Source organism: Macaca thibetana, chromosome 3 (assembly GCF_024542745.1).
Source record: "Macaca thibetana thibetana isolate TM-01 chromosome 3, ASM2454274v1, whole genome shotgun sequence".
NCBI classification, from domain to species: domain Eukaryota; kingdom Metazoa; phylum Chordata; class Mammalia; order Primates; family Cercopithecidae; genus Macaca; species Macaca thibetana.
Window position 1 is genome coordinate 41,593,265 of NC_065580.1, and position 14,576 is coordinate 41,607,840.

Below are 14,576 nucleotides of genomic sequence, written 5' to 3' on the forward strand. Positions count from 1 at the left end.
AATAAAATGAAAAAGGGGACATCAAAACAGATCCCTTGAACATTAAAAGGATAATAAAAGAATACTATGAATAACTCTATGTCAACAAATTTGATAACCTAAATGAAATAGACTAATTCCTTGAAAGACAATCTGCTAAAACTCACATGAGAAAAAGCAGGTAATCTGAATAGTCCTATATCTATTTTAAAATAATTAATGACCTTCCAAAACAGAAAGCACCAGGTCCAGATGGGTTCACTGGTGAATTCCACAAAAATATTTAAAATAGAAATTTTACCAATTACCTTCAATCTCTTCTCAAATGTAAAAGCAGAGGAAATACTTCCTAACTCATTCTTTGAGGTCAGTATTACCTTAAGACCATAAGCAGATAAAGATGTCACAAAAAAACTACACACCAATATTTTTTCATGAACACCAATGCAAAAATTCTCAAAAAGTATTAGCAAATTGAATTTAACATGTATACAAATAATTATATACCACAACTAAATGGGATTAATCCCAGGTATACAAGGTTGATTCAGCATTCAAAAATCAATTAATGTACTTCTCATCAACAGGCTGAAGAAAAATAAAGTGCTCAAATCAATAGATGTAGAAAAGCATTTCACAAAATTTAACACCCATTCCTGATTATTTTGTAAAAAATCAGCGAATTAAAAATAGAAGGGAACTTCTTCAACTTTAGAAAGAAAACTTCTATGAAAACCCTACAGCTAAAATCGTACTTAATAAGAAACTTGAAGCTTTCCCACTAAGATCAAGAACAAGACCAAGATATCCCCTCTCACCACTACTTTAACATCATATTGGAAGTCCTAGCTAATGAAATAAGAAAAGGAGATAAAAGATACACAGATTGGGAAGGAAGAAATAAAACTAAGTTCAGATGATGATCATCTATGTAGAGAATTCAAAACAGTTGACAAAAAATCCTTGAAACTATCAATAATTGATTAAAGCAAAGTTGAAAGATATAAGGCAAATATGCAAAAAAAAATCAATCATTTTCCTATATAACAGCAATGAAAAATTGGAATTTGAAATTAAAATCACAATACCATTTACAGTGGCATTCCTCAAAAATGAAATACTTGAACAAAATATAACAAAATATGTAAAAAAGACTATATGAGGAAAACTAAATTCTGATAAAAGAAATCAAAGAATCAAATAAATGGAGAAATATTTCATGATGATGGATAGGAAGCTTCAACATTGTCAAGATGTCAGTCTTTCCCAAATCCATCTATAGATTCAAGCCAATCACAATCAAAATCCCAGCCAGTTATTTTGCATACATTGGCAAACTGATTCTTAAGTACATAAAGAGAGACAAAAGACCCAGAATAGCCAATACAGTATCAAAAGAGAAAAATAAAGTCAGATAACTGAAACTACTCAAGTTTTATAGTTCAATTAAAAGATTGAGGCAGCACAACACAAATACCTTCAGTTTCCCAACTCTGTGCTCAAAGGTTCTCTTTAACTCCACTTATCTCCTTTCCTCCTATCTTGGGGAAGATAGTTTTCTCCTCAGTGCAGAGGCAAATGCCTCCATATTGCATTTGCTATGACCATTCCCCACAGACCAGTGCTCTTGCTTTCTACTTCCTACCACCAACACTGGTGTTCTACATAGCTTCTTATTTCAGTAACCACCCATTCCCTAACCTTTTGCAACTAGTCTTTTACCATCACTCCTTTATACCTAATGGCTTTATTTTTCATTTATCTTCCTTTTGTTTTTTGTTTTGAGACAGTGTCTCACTCTGCCATCCAGGCTGTAGTGGTGCCATCACAACTCACTGCAGCCTTAATCTCCTGGGCTCAAGTGATCCTCCTGCCTCAGTCTCCCAAGCAGCTGGGCCTACAGGCACACACCACCACGCCCACCTAATTTTTATAATTTTTGTGGAGACAGCATTTTGCCATGTTGCCCAGGCTTGTCTAGAACTCCTGGGCTCAAGTGATCCTCCCACTATGTCCTCTCTAAGTGCTCGATTACAAGCATGAGCCACCACACCCGGCCCTAACGGCCTTCTTAAACAAGGGCTTTCATGCTTGGGCAAGAATGCATCAGCACGGTCTGGAAGTTGTGCTGAAACTCAGACCCCTGTTCACATCCTCAGAATTTTTAATTCTTTGTTGGGGCCCAAGAATGAACATTTCTCATTAGTTCTTACGTGGTACAGATGATGCTGGTCCAAGGACCACCCTTTGAGAAACCCTGCTCTTGAAGATGACCAAAGACCACTAAAAAAAGAAAACAAACTGTTTTCCCTATCCTACTCACAATACTTCTGACACCAACAATGTGGGTTTTCGACACCAAGCAATGCTGATAACCGTCGGTTATTAGCATAGACCCCACAGGATAAGGGCTCATTCCCTTAAGACTGCCTCCCAACACACTTCGAATGCCAATGGCAAGCCCAGATTGTCACCTGTGCTTCTGACTGCGCATCTGTAAATTGCACATATCCATGAACTCTTTAGGTTTGCTAATTTGCTAGAATGGCTCACAGAACTCAGGGAAACAGTTTACTTACTAGGTTATCAGTTTATTATAAATGGATACCACTCAAGAACGGCCAGATGGGAGAGACGCATAGCAAAAGGTACGTGGGAAGGGGAGCAGAGCTTCTGTGCTCTCTCTGGAATACTACCTTCTGAGCACCTCAATGTCTTCACCCACCTGGAGGCTCTCCAAAAAAAACTTCCAGTTAAGGCTTATCAGGTGACTTCATTACATAGGCATGGCTGATTAAATCACTGGCCATTGTTGATTGTACACAATTTTCAGCCACTCATCCCTCCCTGGAGGTCAAGGGGTGAAGCTGAAAGTTTCAACCCACCCCCTGGCAACCAGCACTTCCCCACTCCTGTCTTTAGGGACTTCCCAAAAGCCACCTCATAAATAGAAACTGGGGTATGGTTGATAGGGGCTTGTTATGAATAACAAAGAATGTTATTCACTTTTATTGCTCTAGAGCTATTTCAGGAACTAGGGGGGCGGGAAACATATAACAAAAGATGGTCCTGTAGCTCTTATCACTTAGGAAATTGCAAGGGTTTTAGCTCTATACCAGGAACCAAATAGCACCTAATAGCAAAATCTACCTGGATCATCTGAGTTTTCAACTGTATTGCTTTAGCTCTCAAAATCCAAAATTGGAGGTTGGGCACAGTACCTCATGCCTGTAATCCTAGCACTTTGGTAGGATGAGGCGGGAGGATTACTTGAGGCCAGGAGTTTGAGACCAGCCTGGGCAACACAGTGAGATCCTGTCTCTATATTTATATAGATTTAAAAAAAAAAAAAAAAAGATCCATAGTTTCTTATCTATCTTGCTCCAATCTTGTCTCCCATTGCTTCCTTTGGCATCCCCCAACCTGATTGAACCAGTCACTGTTTTCTGTGCATGCCCCTTGCCTCATGTTATGCCCTTTGCCTGGAGCACCCTTTCCCACCCACTGAGACAGCCAAATGCCTAGGCAGATTTTAAAAAGGGTCCCAGAGAATCTCTAACCGACCCCATAAGTGTTTACATCAGATGCTTTTGCGCAGATGAGGGAACCTGCCCAGGGCTCGTCTGGGCGTGTGGACTGGAGTCTCACAAGCACACCGAGGGGAAGTGGGTGGAGCTATGGGAAATTTGCACCTTATGTAGGGGAGAGGCTGATCTCTTCAGTTCCTGCGTGGTGGCTTGGGATTCAATCTGTGAGCAAGACTCCATCTCAATTTGCTGAGTTTTTTTTTCTTTTTTTCCTTTTTGCCTAATAAAATCCTACTCTACTCATGCTTCAATGTATCTGTGTGCCTATATTTTCCTGATCATGTGACAAGAACCCGGGTTTTTAGTTGAACTAAGGAGCAAAATTCTGCAACACCACCTTTACTTGTTCAAAAACACAGCTCAATTCTCAAAGCTTCATTCTAAATGCCACTTCCTGTATAAAACCTTCCCTTAATAGCCTAACTCTCCGCCAACTGATACTAACTGCTTCCTCCTCTGAATTCCCATAGCATTTACCTGGATATCTCTTATTCAAGGGCATTTCAAGGATTTTAGGGGCCCAAGGCTTGTAAATTTGGAGGGAGGGCTCTTTTCAATAATAAAGATTATAGAATTATAAATACAAAATTAGATACAGGGCCTTCGAAGTTGGCTCAGGCAAGTGAAGGTCTGTGAAACTTAAGCTTTGTTATTATCACAATAAATCTGCCTCAGGTTTCAGTGGATCTTATGTTTCCCCTTTTAGATTATCATCTCCTGGGACAGAAACTTTCTTCCCCTGCCCCATGTTTTCTGTTCTTCCACCTTCTTTAAAGAGGAGCAATGGTATCTGGTGAAAAAGCACTTTGAACTCAGACAGATTTGGGTTTAAGATCCCTGCTTCCTTACTCACTTAATTGAACCGCAGTTTCCTCCATTGTGGAAAATAAAAGCAATCATATCTGCCTTTAGGGTTATAATGAGATCAAATGTAACAGCAAATAAAAGTGTTTAAACAGTGCTTAGGAAATGATAAGCTCTCAATAAATATTAGAGTCCCTCTTTGGATGTGTCAAACAAAAATTACAGGAAGTCATTGTTTTAGATTAAGCTCTCTCACGAGGCCTCAACAGACCAGACTAAAAGTAAAAATGGAATCACCCATGTTCACCAAAGCAAAACTGAGTCGTTATCTGGCCTTCCAAGAAATCAAGAAAGAAGACAGCCTGATTTCCCAAACAGGTCAGTTTCAAACTTCAATCTTAAAGTTCCCTCTGTTTTAATTATTAATGCAATGTTAACCAATCAGTGACTTTCCTATTATTCTGTTTCCTTATCCCCACCTTTCAAGAAAAGTAACTTTGAAATGACCAATTCTCTTTTTCTTCTTTGTTTCTGCTTCCTTTGGCCCTTTTTTTGGGTCTATAAAGTCAAGCTCCTTTGCTCAACTTAGTGGAACACTTATTCCAATTTGTGAAATGAAGGATTGCCCAAATCTAGAGTAGAAAATAAAGCTGACTGAGATCTTTAAACTAAATTTGTTGTCATTTTGTCTTTTGACAAATGGCACAATCCATAGCCTTATGCGAGTGATTTTCAATTCCCCCAAAGTACCCAGACAGTGCCTTGCAGTGAATAGTTACTGAACACACATGGCCTATTTTGTATATACAGGTTCAAAGAAAATGAAATACCTGAGCATATTACTTCTTTCTCATTTTGCTACATCTCTAATTACTAATCTCACATCAGGGAAACTTCCTATATTAATGAGGACTCCACAAATTCTATTACTTTACTAGGGCCTGCTTGAATTTAATTTAGTGGACAAATGAGCATTAGCAAAGCAAAGGGGTGGCAGGATGTCAGGAGGAGAGAAAGTCAATTTATTAGGCTTTCTACCAGGTTTATACCAACCGATTCTTGCTATTGTTTATAATAATGATATCACTTTTGGCATTCATCTTGGTGCCCCAGGAAAAGACACTTTCAGTTACCTATGGTATTCTAAAAGTTCTAAAATCCATGGGCAAAATCAAACTCATATATTCTGAAACTCATGAGCAAAACTGTTTCTATGGCAGTGTTAGTAACGGTGGCCTAACATCTTTACTAACTGTATCTCTCTCTACATTTTTGCATCTGTGTTTGCAATTAACCACAGAGAGATAAAGTTTTAAAATTCAGTTTTCAATTCAGTTTTCAGCTCCCTTTTATTTTATCTAAGTAAAAAAAGAAAATCAATCAAAATATATAATACTCTTGTCTGGATTTATAGAGCAGTCCAGAATTAGGGATTTGAAGACAATTAAGAACTATGTTTATGGAGCCTGAAGTATATGGATAATGATCATCCCTGTCTCCAAGAATCAATTCCAGAAATTAGTATATATTAAGTTCCTTCTATGTGTTCAGCGCAGTGCTAGGATCCATGAGAAGGATTTCAAAATAATGCCAATTACTCATGCTTAATAAATATAGTAAATAACAAGGAAAAATAATCTATATCTCAATTAAAACTTCAAAGAAAAACAAAACAAACTGAAAAAAGCTAGAAAAAAAGTATCACTTGTTTGGCAGAATAGAACTTAGATAAAATTTAAGACAATAGATGGAGTCAGTAATAAGATATTATTGGAAGGTATTTTCAAGATGGAAAATCTAAAACATGTTATACTTTTGATTTATTTAATGGCTTCTTTAGTTATTAACCTAGCAATTAATTAGATATTCTGTAAGTACAATCACATTTAAAATAAACCCATTATATAGATTCAGGACTCTGCAAATTAAATTTCATATTAAAAATAATGATTCCATATAATAAAACATGTATGTTCAACGTTGATTCTACTCTACAGTAATAATGTTACAAATAGATTCTACTAACACATTGCTTCAGGCTACTGGGATTCACTTACTGAACAGAAGTCTAACAAAGCAAGCAGTGTTCAAATCTCACCCTCTGGCCAGGACTTATTGAGAAGGAAATGTTCTCTAATATGGGATTTCCACCTTCTGTGTATTTTGCTGTGAGATCTTTGACGGTCATTTGGCCCCCCGAGGGCCAGATGTCATCTTTCTTCACGTGTGAATTCTCAATAACCATAACTTTCGAGAGTCGGCCATTCTTGTATGGTTTGGTTGACCTGGTAGGTTTACCTTCTTCTGTTGGCATGTCAATGAACTTAAAGACTCGGCTCACAGATCGCATCTGAAATAAAAATAACAACATTTTTGTTTTTAAGAATGGCAGACAATTTCATAATTAGTTTGATGTTTGCTAAAAAATAACTTGTAAAATGCGACACTTGCTACTTGTCACTTGGTTGTTTGTTGGGCTTTTCAATGAACTAACAGGAAATAATTGGACATAATTAAAAGCTTAACCGAAGAGAAACAACCAGGACTTATATAAATGGGCTCTGTATAGGCCTGTTTATTTTTGTGATCACCTAATTCTCAGTTATGTAAGCCACACATAAATAGCCAAACTATTCTCAAGGGAATAGATGACGTCAAAGAGAAAATTTATTTCTACTATGAGCAGCACTGCACAATGCTGTATAACCGGTATATTCTAATAAAATGTACCACACCTTAAAATCACTACTGAAGATTCTTCTCTTTCTCTCGAACTACCTTAGTAACTAACTATAATTTTATGTGTCAACCAGGTGGTTAAGTGAACTCTTGATGATTAGACAATTTTAAACAACTTCGCTATAATCTTCAAACAATTTAAGTAATTGGTAAATATCTGCAGTTAAATAATTACACTTTTAATCTAAATTACTTAAATACTCATTTTTAGTGCTAAGGAAAATGTAATTGCATATAAGGGTTATATTTGAAGTTAAATATTTATCTGCTTTATAAATCTATTCATGTAACATTTAATAAAGTTTATCTTTAATGCATTCAGAAATAAAATGACTCAATAATTTTTAAAGGTGTTCCTTTTTTTAAAAAAAACATACTTCTTTGAATAATTACGACTTATTGGAATTTGGAATATGATTTTTAAAACAACATGGCATACAATAAGTACCCAATAAATATTTGAACAATAAATGAATAAAGGAATGAATATACTAGTGAGTAAATAAATATAAATGAATAAAAAAAAGAATTTGAAGACTTTGAATTCACTCAACTTCTATTTTTAAAAGATATCATCTTTGATCCTGTGACTCAATCCTTCCCAGGTATTAGTAGCTGACTAGACACAATTTTACTCTTATTTTTAGTCTTACTAGTAATTATTGATGCTGGCTTTATTCAGTCAAAAGTTTAACGAGCTTTCCTTTACAATATTAACATATCATCTTATTTATACCAAATGTTTAGACATTAAAAATTATTGTTTTTGGAAAAAAATGTGTGCAAAAGTGCATTTGCTTCTATTATTTCTATTTTTCATTATCAAAAGCTGAAATGGGAAAAACTCTTCATCTTTAATATGGAATGATTAGTGGATAAAGCAGAGGAGTTTAGACACAGATCCTTAATTGAACATTAAAATTCCATCTTAGCAACTTAACTGTATTGCCTGTTTTCACATGCCATTGATCAAGCCTGCACTGTTTGGGAAGTTCTTTTTTCATTCTAGTGATTCTGGGCTTCAGTTTCCTTCATCTTGAAAATATCTTCAATTGCTGTTCATCAATTATTCAAGATTCAAGAAAATAATCCTCTGAAGTCAAGCCCACTATTAATGGAAGTGAAAAGGACCCAAAGCCCACACCCTAAATAATAGTTGAGGAAGTAAAAGGCATATAGTCATGATTGTTCCGCATGTAATATTTTAAATTCTGATTTATGAGTTACTTTTAGGGGTAGCTAAGTCTTAACTCAGTCATTCTTGATTAACTTTGAATTAAAATACACTCTTACAGTGTCATTAATTGTCATAGAGAGCTACTAGTTTATAATAAGGTCTGGGAGATAAATTAAAATTACAACTACTATTGAGATGAAACTGCCAGAGATACAGTTACAATGCATTTAAAATATCTCATTGTATTTATCCTGCATAACAATAGTATCCCTCTCTTGAAATAATTGAAGGGTATACACGAATATAGATTAACTGTATAAAGTTGAGACTTGATGTTTTTGCACGTTAATTCTATACACAATTCTAAACTTATTTTTTATTAAGCAAAATAGGAAAGACACTATATAACAAGAATCCTTCACATTTCAATACTTCCAATCAATAAAACATTTAACTGTTGCTATTAAATGACTCAAAATTACACATAGTATTATTAGAAAACAAGGACTTTCAAAACCACTATTTTGGCTGCACTGGAATGTAACATAAAATGTTTTCTGTTTAGGACTTGTGTTTGAGCATTGCAAATTACATTCTGCATTAGTGAAGCTCACCATAGAGGGTGAGTCCACAACTTCTAATGTGAAATGTGACAAATGGAATGTATCAATCAAATTTAGAAAATGTAACTTTCCAACTCATTGTCTTTCTTACAGTCTAGCTGCTTAATGTGACTCTAAGACAGACTATTATAGCTCCCCACAGCATGGACAAATATGCCTAGCCAAGAACACGTGATTTAATCTTAAGACGGGGCACTCATTCACAGCATATGATCAGACAGTCATTCAATTCAGTGGGTGAGAACACTTTCTGACAGGAAGAAAAAGTGGCTTGTGCAAACACTTTCACCATGGTCAGTTGTGCAGCCACTGAGATGCCATTACTGAATAGATGTGGACAGATAACATTATGAATTACTAACCAATTCCTTGTAGTCGCAGGCTTTCCAGCTTGACTATTCTACCTCCAGTATCTCCGGAAGGAGAGGCCACATCAGAACCAGAGCAGAACAAATCAATTCTGGTCATTTAAGTTTCAAAAACTGGCTTTTGAAACTCAAGTCAGATATTGATCATTTGAAAATTGTGAGCCATGTGAATATTGGCCTTTAAGCGCCAAAAGCCAAAGCCTAAGGACTCAAAACATCGTGTTCATGCAAAAACAGTAACCATAGACAAAATTATGATGGATTAGAAGTAGTCACTCTCCTCACTCCATAAGTGGGGATAACAAAAGGGTTTAGATACCAGGTCCTCTAAGAAAAGTTCTGCCTTGCAACCAAATCCTGGCTTTATCCTCAAGTAGATGTGGGGAATTTTAGAACAAAGGAGGCCTGTGCCTGACTTCCAAGGCAAAGCCCAGGAAATACTCATGCCATAGTGAAGCTTCCTGTGCCTTGCATGACGTGGCAGCAGTAGAGTGAACTTGGTTGCTTGGAATGTCTACGCACAGATGATTTGATATAGCTTCAGATTTGAATATTTTGACCCCTCACAGGCAGCAAGGGAGAGTGCACAGTGAGAACAAGAAGGACAAAGACTCCATCTACCTGGACCATGCCCCTCTAGGTCACACAGGAACATCACTGCCTCAGAGATAGCACAGACAAAAGATGATGTAGGGCAACACACTCTTTAATTCCTAATATCATGGCAGTCTGTACACTCTACTTAGAACCCAGCAAAATCTCTGAATTCAATGATATTATTTTCTTTCACTCAGTGGAATGCATGCTCAAATAGAAAATAAACTCAATCACAGAAAAAGTAAAGTCCTATTTCTTGTACACTTAATTTCATAGTCAAAGATTCACAGCTGCTACCAGGGATGGATCCAGGTTTCGTGGAGCCTGAAGCTTAAGTAATTTCAGGAATTCTTTAAAAAAAAAAAAAAAAAGAATCCAAATCCAAATTATGCATACAAAATTAAGTACAGGGCCTTCAAAGGAGTTCCTGCACGTGAGAGGACCTGCGGCTTATGTCTCATAGGCTTCATGTTAAACCAATTCTGCCTACTACAGTAACCTCGTTCAAAGTGTTCCTTGTTATATTCAAACAATGGACAGTTCAAAACATCCCTTCCCATCTAGTGGTTAGTACCATGCAGTCACTTAATAAATCTTTGTTAATAATGAATGAATTCATTATTCTACCTCCCATGCAGAAAGCAGTGTCTGTGCAGTAAGAATGACAGTGCTACAAGTCTACATTAGCAAGTAGTCCAGGCTGCAATTTTACCCCTCAGCTCCTCAGCCTCAAAATATTCATTGCTATTTGGATTAGACGGAAGTTACAACCTATCAAACTATTCTTAGTCTCATCTGTTTGTTTTCTTTGAGCTTTTAACCTCACTTAACCTTTTCTCTCATTTAGAGTGCCTACTAAACATTTTCACCTGATACATAAAAACTGTGCCATTGTGTAGCTACCTACCTAGATTGTGCTGGATAGAAATTCACATTCCACAATTATCAGAATGACTGGATTGGCAAACTCCTTAACCCCAGCCTGCTGTTTCCTGTGCACAGAAAAGAGTTGTCCAAGGAGGATCGAGGGATATCCCTGTCTAGAGCAGCAAGCTGGCCTGCCAGCAGCAAAGTCTCATGATAGCCAACACCTGCTTCGGTAGGAGCACTTTCCTTAGACTTTGAGAAATAGAAGATGAAGCCAAAATGAGACCCAACCAATGACACAATGAACCCCATTCTTCATTTGTGGAGAAGAAAACGTGACATAATTTGTGCAGACCTCTGTACATTAGAGTTTAGCCCAAATTTGATGAGAATTTTTCTTAAGGATCATCATCTGGTTTAAATTCTTGGTTTCATTATTTAATTTTATTATTCTCCAAAACCTCTTCTGAGCCCCCTGAGAAGGGGTCAGTCCTTAAAACTGGACCTCACTATCTTTATAAAAATGGTCAAAGTTCAAACTAACCTAAGCATTAGAAGAACAAAGTGTTTTGGGATTATGACAGTCTTGACAAAAAGATAGCTTCACAGCCTAATCTCAGCCTTACTTTGTAAAGGATGCATTTAAGCCAAGAAGAAAATAATTCTTGATTTTCCTTTTCACTTTGTATGACAAAGAGGGAAGAGGAGGCTTACAGGTTTTTTCTAGAATAAGTCAAGAAACCAGACTCCTCTCCCTCACACAAATATTTGTTCTATTTCCTTTCATCCTTTTGGTTGTCCAGAAGCCAGCACATCAAGATTAGGCATTAACACCCAAACTATGTGCCATCATACCCCAAAAGCCATAATAGAAAATACACTTCACACACCTGAGATCTGGCTGGCAACACTATAAAGAGACTTCATGACTGATAGTTATTGAAGGATTGTAAGAAATAAATATGAAGAGAGTCATCTAGAAAACAGGCACAATGTAAAAAAGTCACACATTTCACAGGAAAAATTTTGTAAGTATGAAGTATATAAAAGGGGAGATTTAGGGGTTTTAAATCATAAATCCTTCTCAGTAGGCAAAAACTATGCTTTTCAATACTCGCTAACACAGACCTGACATCCAAGGCCAAGTTAGATCCATTAGCATAATCTTTAGGCCATGAACATAAACCTAAGAGATAATAGCAAGAAAACAGACTCTGCCCAAAACATGTTCTTGAAACTCTGGTCTATGTTTCAACATCTATTACTTACACGACTAGAGCACATAAAAAGTCAGTCAAGTGCCATGTTGCTATAAATTATTAACAGCATAAATGAGTTACTTATATTATACTATAAACCTAGCCCTTTAGTGTATTATTACAGCTTGCTCTCTACAGAAATGGTTTACGTATTTTAACCTGTGTCAAATCACTTGAGAAGTCAGTGTCACTTTTTCTATTAGAAGTGACAGAGATGGTGATCTTCATAAAACAGAAACAAAACCTATTTGCAACATGACAAAAGGCATATCCCAAGTTAACACCAAGGTTTCAAAATATGCTGGTGCCCATTTTCAATAACTAAGAACTTTGGTAAACATGGTACTAAGTGTGTAAATGGGCAAACGAAGACTCAAACTTACTCTTCCATGTAAAAGCTCAGACATCACTCATCACATCTATTACTTACTCTGGAGCTTAATTACAATCTAGCTTGGTGAATGCAATTGGATTTATGTGACTTCCACTGAAAATATTTCAAAAGAATTTGCAAAAAGAGGAATCCAAAACAACAAATCAAAATGCCTTCTCACAGTTTTCACTATTTTAATACGATTTTTCTCCAAACATTGGAATTTTGCAATATTGTGTCTTCCCCAAATTACTCTGTCATTAAGCCTCATCCTTTACATGTCTTGTAGAGATTTATGTATGTATCATTGATTGATATAGGACAAAAGTCATTTGCTGGTGGTCTATCAATTCAAAAGGAAATTCTATGACATAGACCAGGGGTCAGCAAAACTATGACCCACAGGACACATGTAGCTACTCCCATTAGTTTACATATTATGTACAGCTGCTTTGCCCTACAAACACTGAGTTGAGTTGTCATAAAGACAACACAGCCCACAAAACTGAAAATATTTACTATCGTAGTCTTTATTGAAAAAGTTTCCTGAGTCCTCTGCTATGACTCACAGAAAATCAGAGCTAAAATGGGTCTTAGCATGTAGTTTAGTGGTTCACAAGTCTTGCTTGATACACACTAGAATCACCCGGAGCACTTTTAAAATGACAAACATCATACTCAGTCACCCTGCCCCCTACCAAGAGAACTGACTTCACAGGTTTTAGTGGACCCTGAATAGTCTGTGTTTTTGTTTTGTTTTGTTTTGTTTTGTTTGAGACAGAGTCTCACTCTGTCGCCAGGCTGGAGTGCAGTGGAGCTATCTTGGCTCACTGCAATCTCCATCTCCCAGGTTCAATGGATTCTTCTGCCTCAGCCTCCCCGGTAGCTGGAAGGCATGTGTCTGGCTAATTTTTGTATTTTTAGTAGAGACAGGGTTTTGCCATGTTGGCCAGCCTGGTCTTCAACTCCTGTTCTCAAGTGATCCACCTGCCCCAGCCTCCCAAAGTGCTGGAATTACAGGCATGAGCCACCACACCTGGCTACTCTGTGTTTTTATAAAGATTCTGCATGTGCTACTAGGATGAGAACTTGTGATCTAATTCATTCCTTCATTGCAAAAATGAGGTTATCTAAACCCAGGAAGTAAAATGATAGGCACAAAGCCCAGTGAATTTTCTAAACCTTTCAACCTTTTTTGTTTGTTTGTTTTTAACATTCCAGCAATCTCTTAGGGTTCTTGTTAAACCTCTTCTACTAATTCAAGACTCTAGAACATAATAATGGCATTTCATTTGTTAGTTCTCGTTACACACTGGCTCAGAGTTCTTTGGTCAGCTCTGATAATTGCAGCAGTGAATAACTTAATCAATGGACTCTAGCATTCAGGGATAGTAGCAGAAATGTGATTCCTGTCAGGATGTGGAATAATACCTGCCTACACGCTAATCAAGATTTGAAAAGATCTAGAAGAGAGAGATTCTCAAAGCTGGAAGGAACCTTAGAAAACTTCTCACCAAAGGGTTTCATTTTACAAATGAGAAAAATAAGGCCCTCAAGGAATCTAGGACTTGCCCAAGGCCACACGTGGCAAGGCCAGAATGGAATGCAGGGCTCTTACCACAGATACTCTACAGGATGCAATGAGAAGAGATGGATGGAAGGAAGTCTTGAGATAGAGGTCATGAGAGGAAAATATACCACAAAGACTTGTGGAAATAGAAAAATAAAGATAGACGTGATCAAGAAACCATTAAAAGGAGACCAAAAAAAATTGAAGAAATGACTCCTCCCCTCAGATTCTTACAGCAAAAACTACTTTCAGTACAAGAAAATTAGGCATCTGGAGTAATGCAGAAAAGCCAGGTACCCCTTTTCTCCACACATCAGGTTTCTTGTTGGTCATTGTACAATCAGTCGCTTGATCTTTACTGGAACCCAAAACAAACACAGACAATAAAAGGACAAAGGAGAAACCGCGGGAGTTTCTATCGACAGAAAACTCTTCTCAGATTGCATCAATCTTGGAAGAATTTTCTAGAGCCTCACTAACAGAAATCTATCCACAAGCCTTGCAGATTCATTGCCTTCCCTGCTTACCCTGGTGGCTTTCTTCTTCTTATGTTATCAGAAACACAAAGTTGAACAGGGTAGACAGCTAATGGAAACAGGGATGGTTTATCTGCTGCTTCTCTGGGAGAATTAA

At 36.9% G+C, this 14,576-nt stretch overlaps 2 protein-coding genes across 2 annotated transcripts in view; both read right to left on the reverse strand.

The window, feature by feature from the left end:
• Positions 1-14,576, reverse strand: part of LSM8 (LSM8 homolog, U6 small nuclear RNA associated) — a 765,242-nt gene that overhangs the window by 554,020 nt on the left and 196,646 nt on the right. The gene's annotated exons all lie outside the window — the stretch shown is intronic.
• CFTR (CF transmembrane conductance regulator) overlaps positions 1-14,576 on the reverse strand; it is a 180,832-nt gene that overhangs the window by 35,968 nt on the left and 130,288 nt on the right. The window contains exon 22 of the mRNA XM_050785105.1: positions 6,469-6,720. Within this exon, the coding sequence (XP_050641062.1) occupies positions 6,469-6,720 (252 nt within the window). The remainder of the gene's footprint in view (positions 1-6,468; positions 6,721-14,576) is intronic.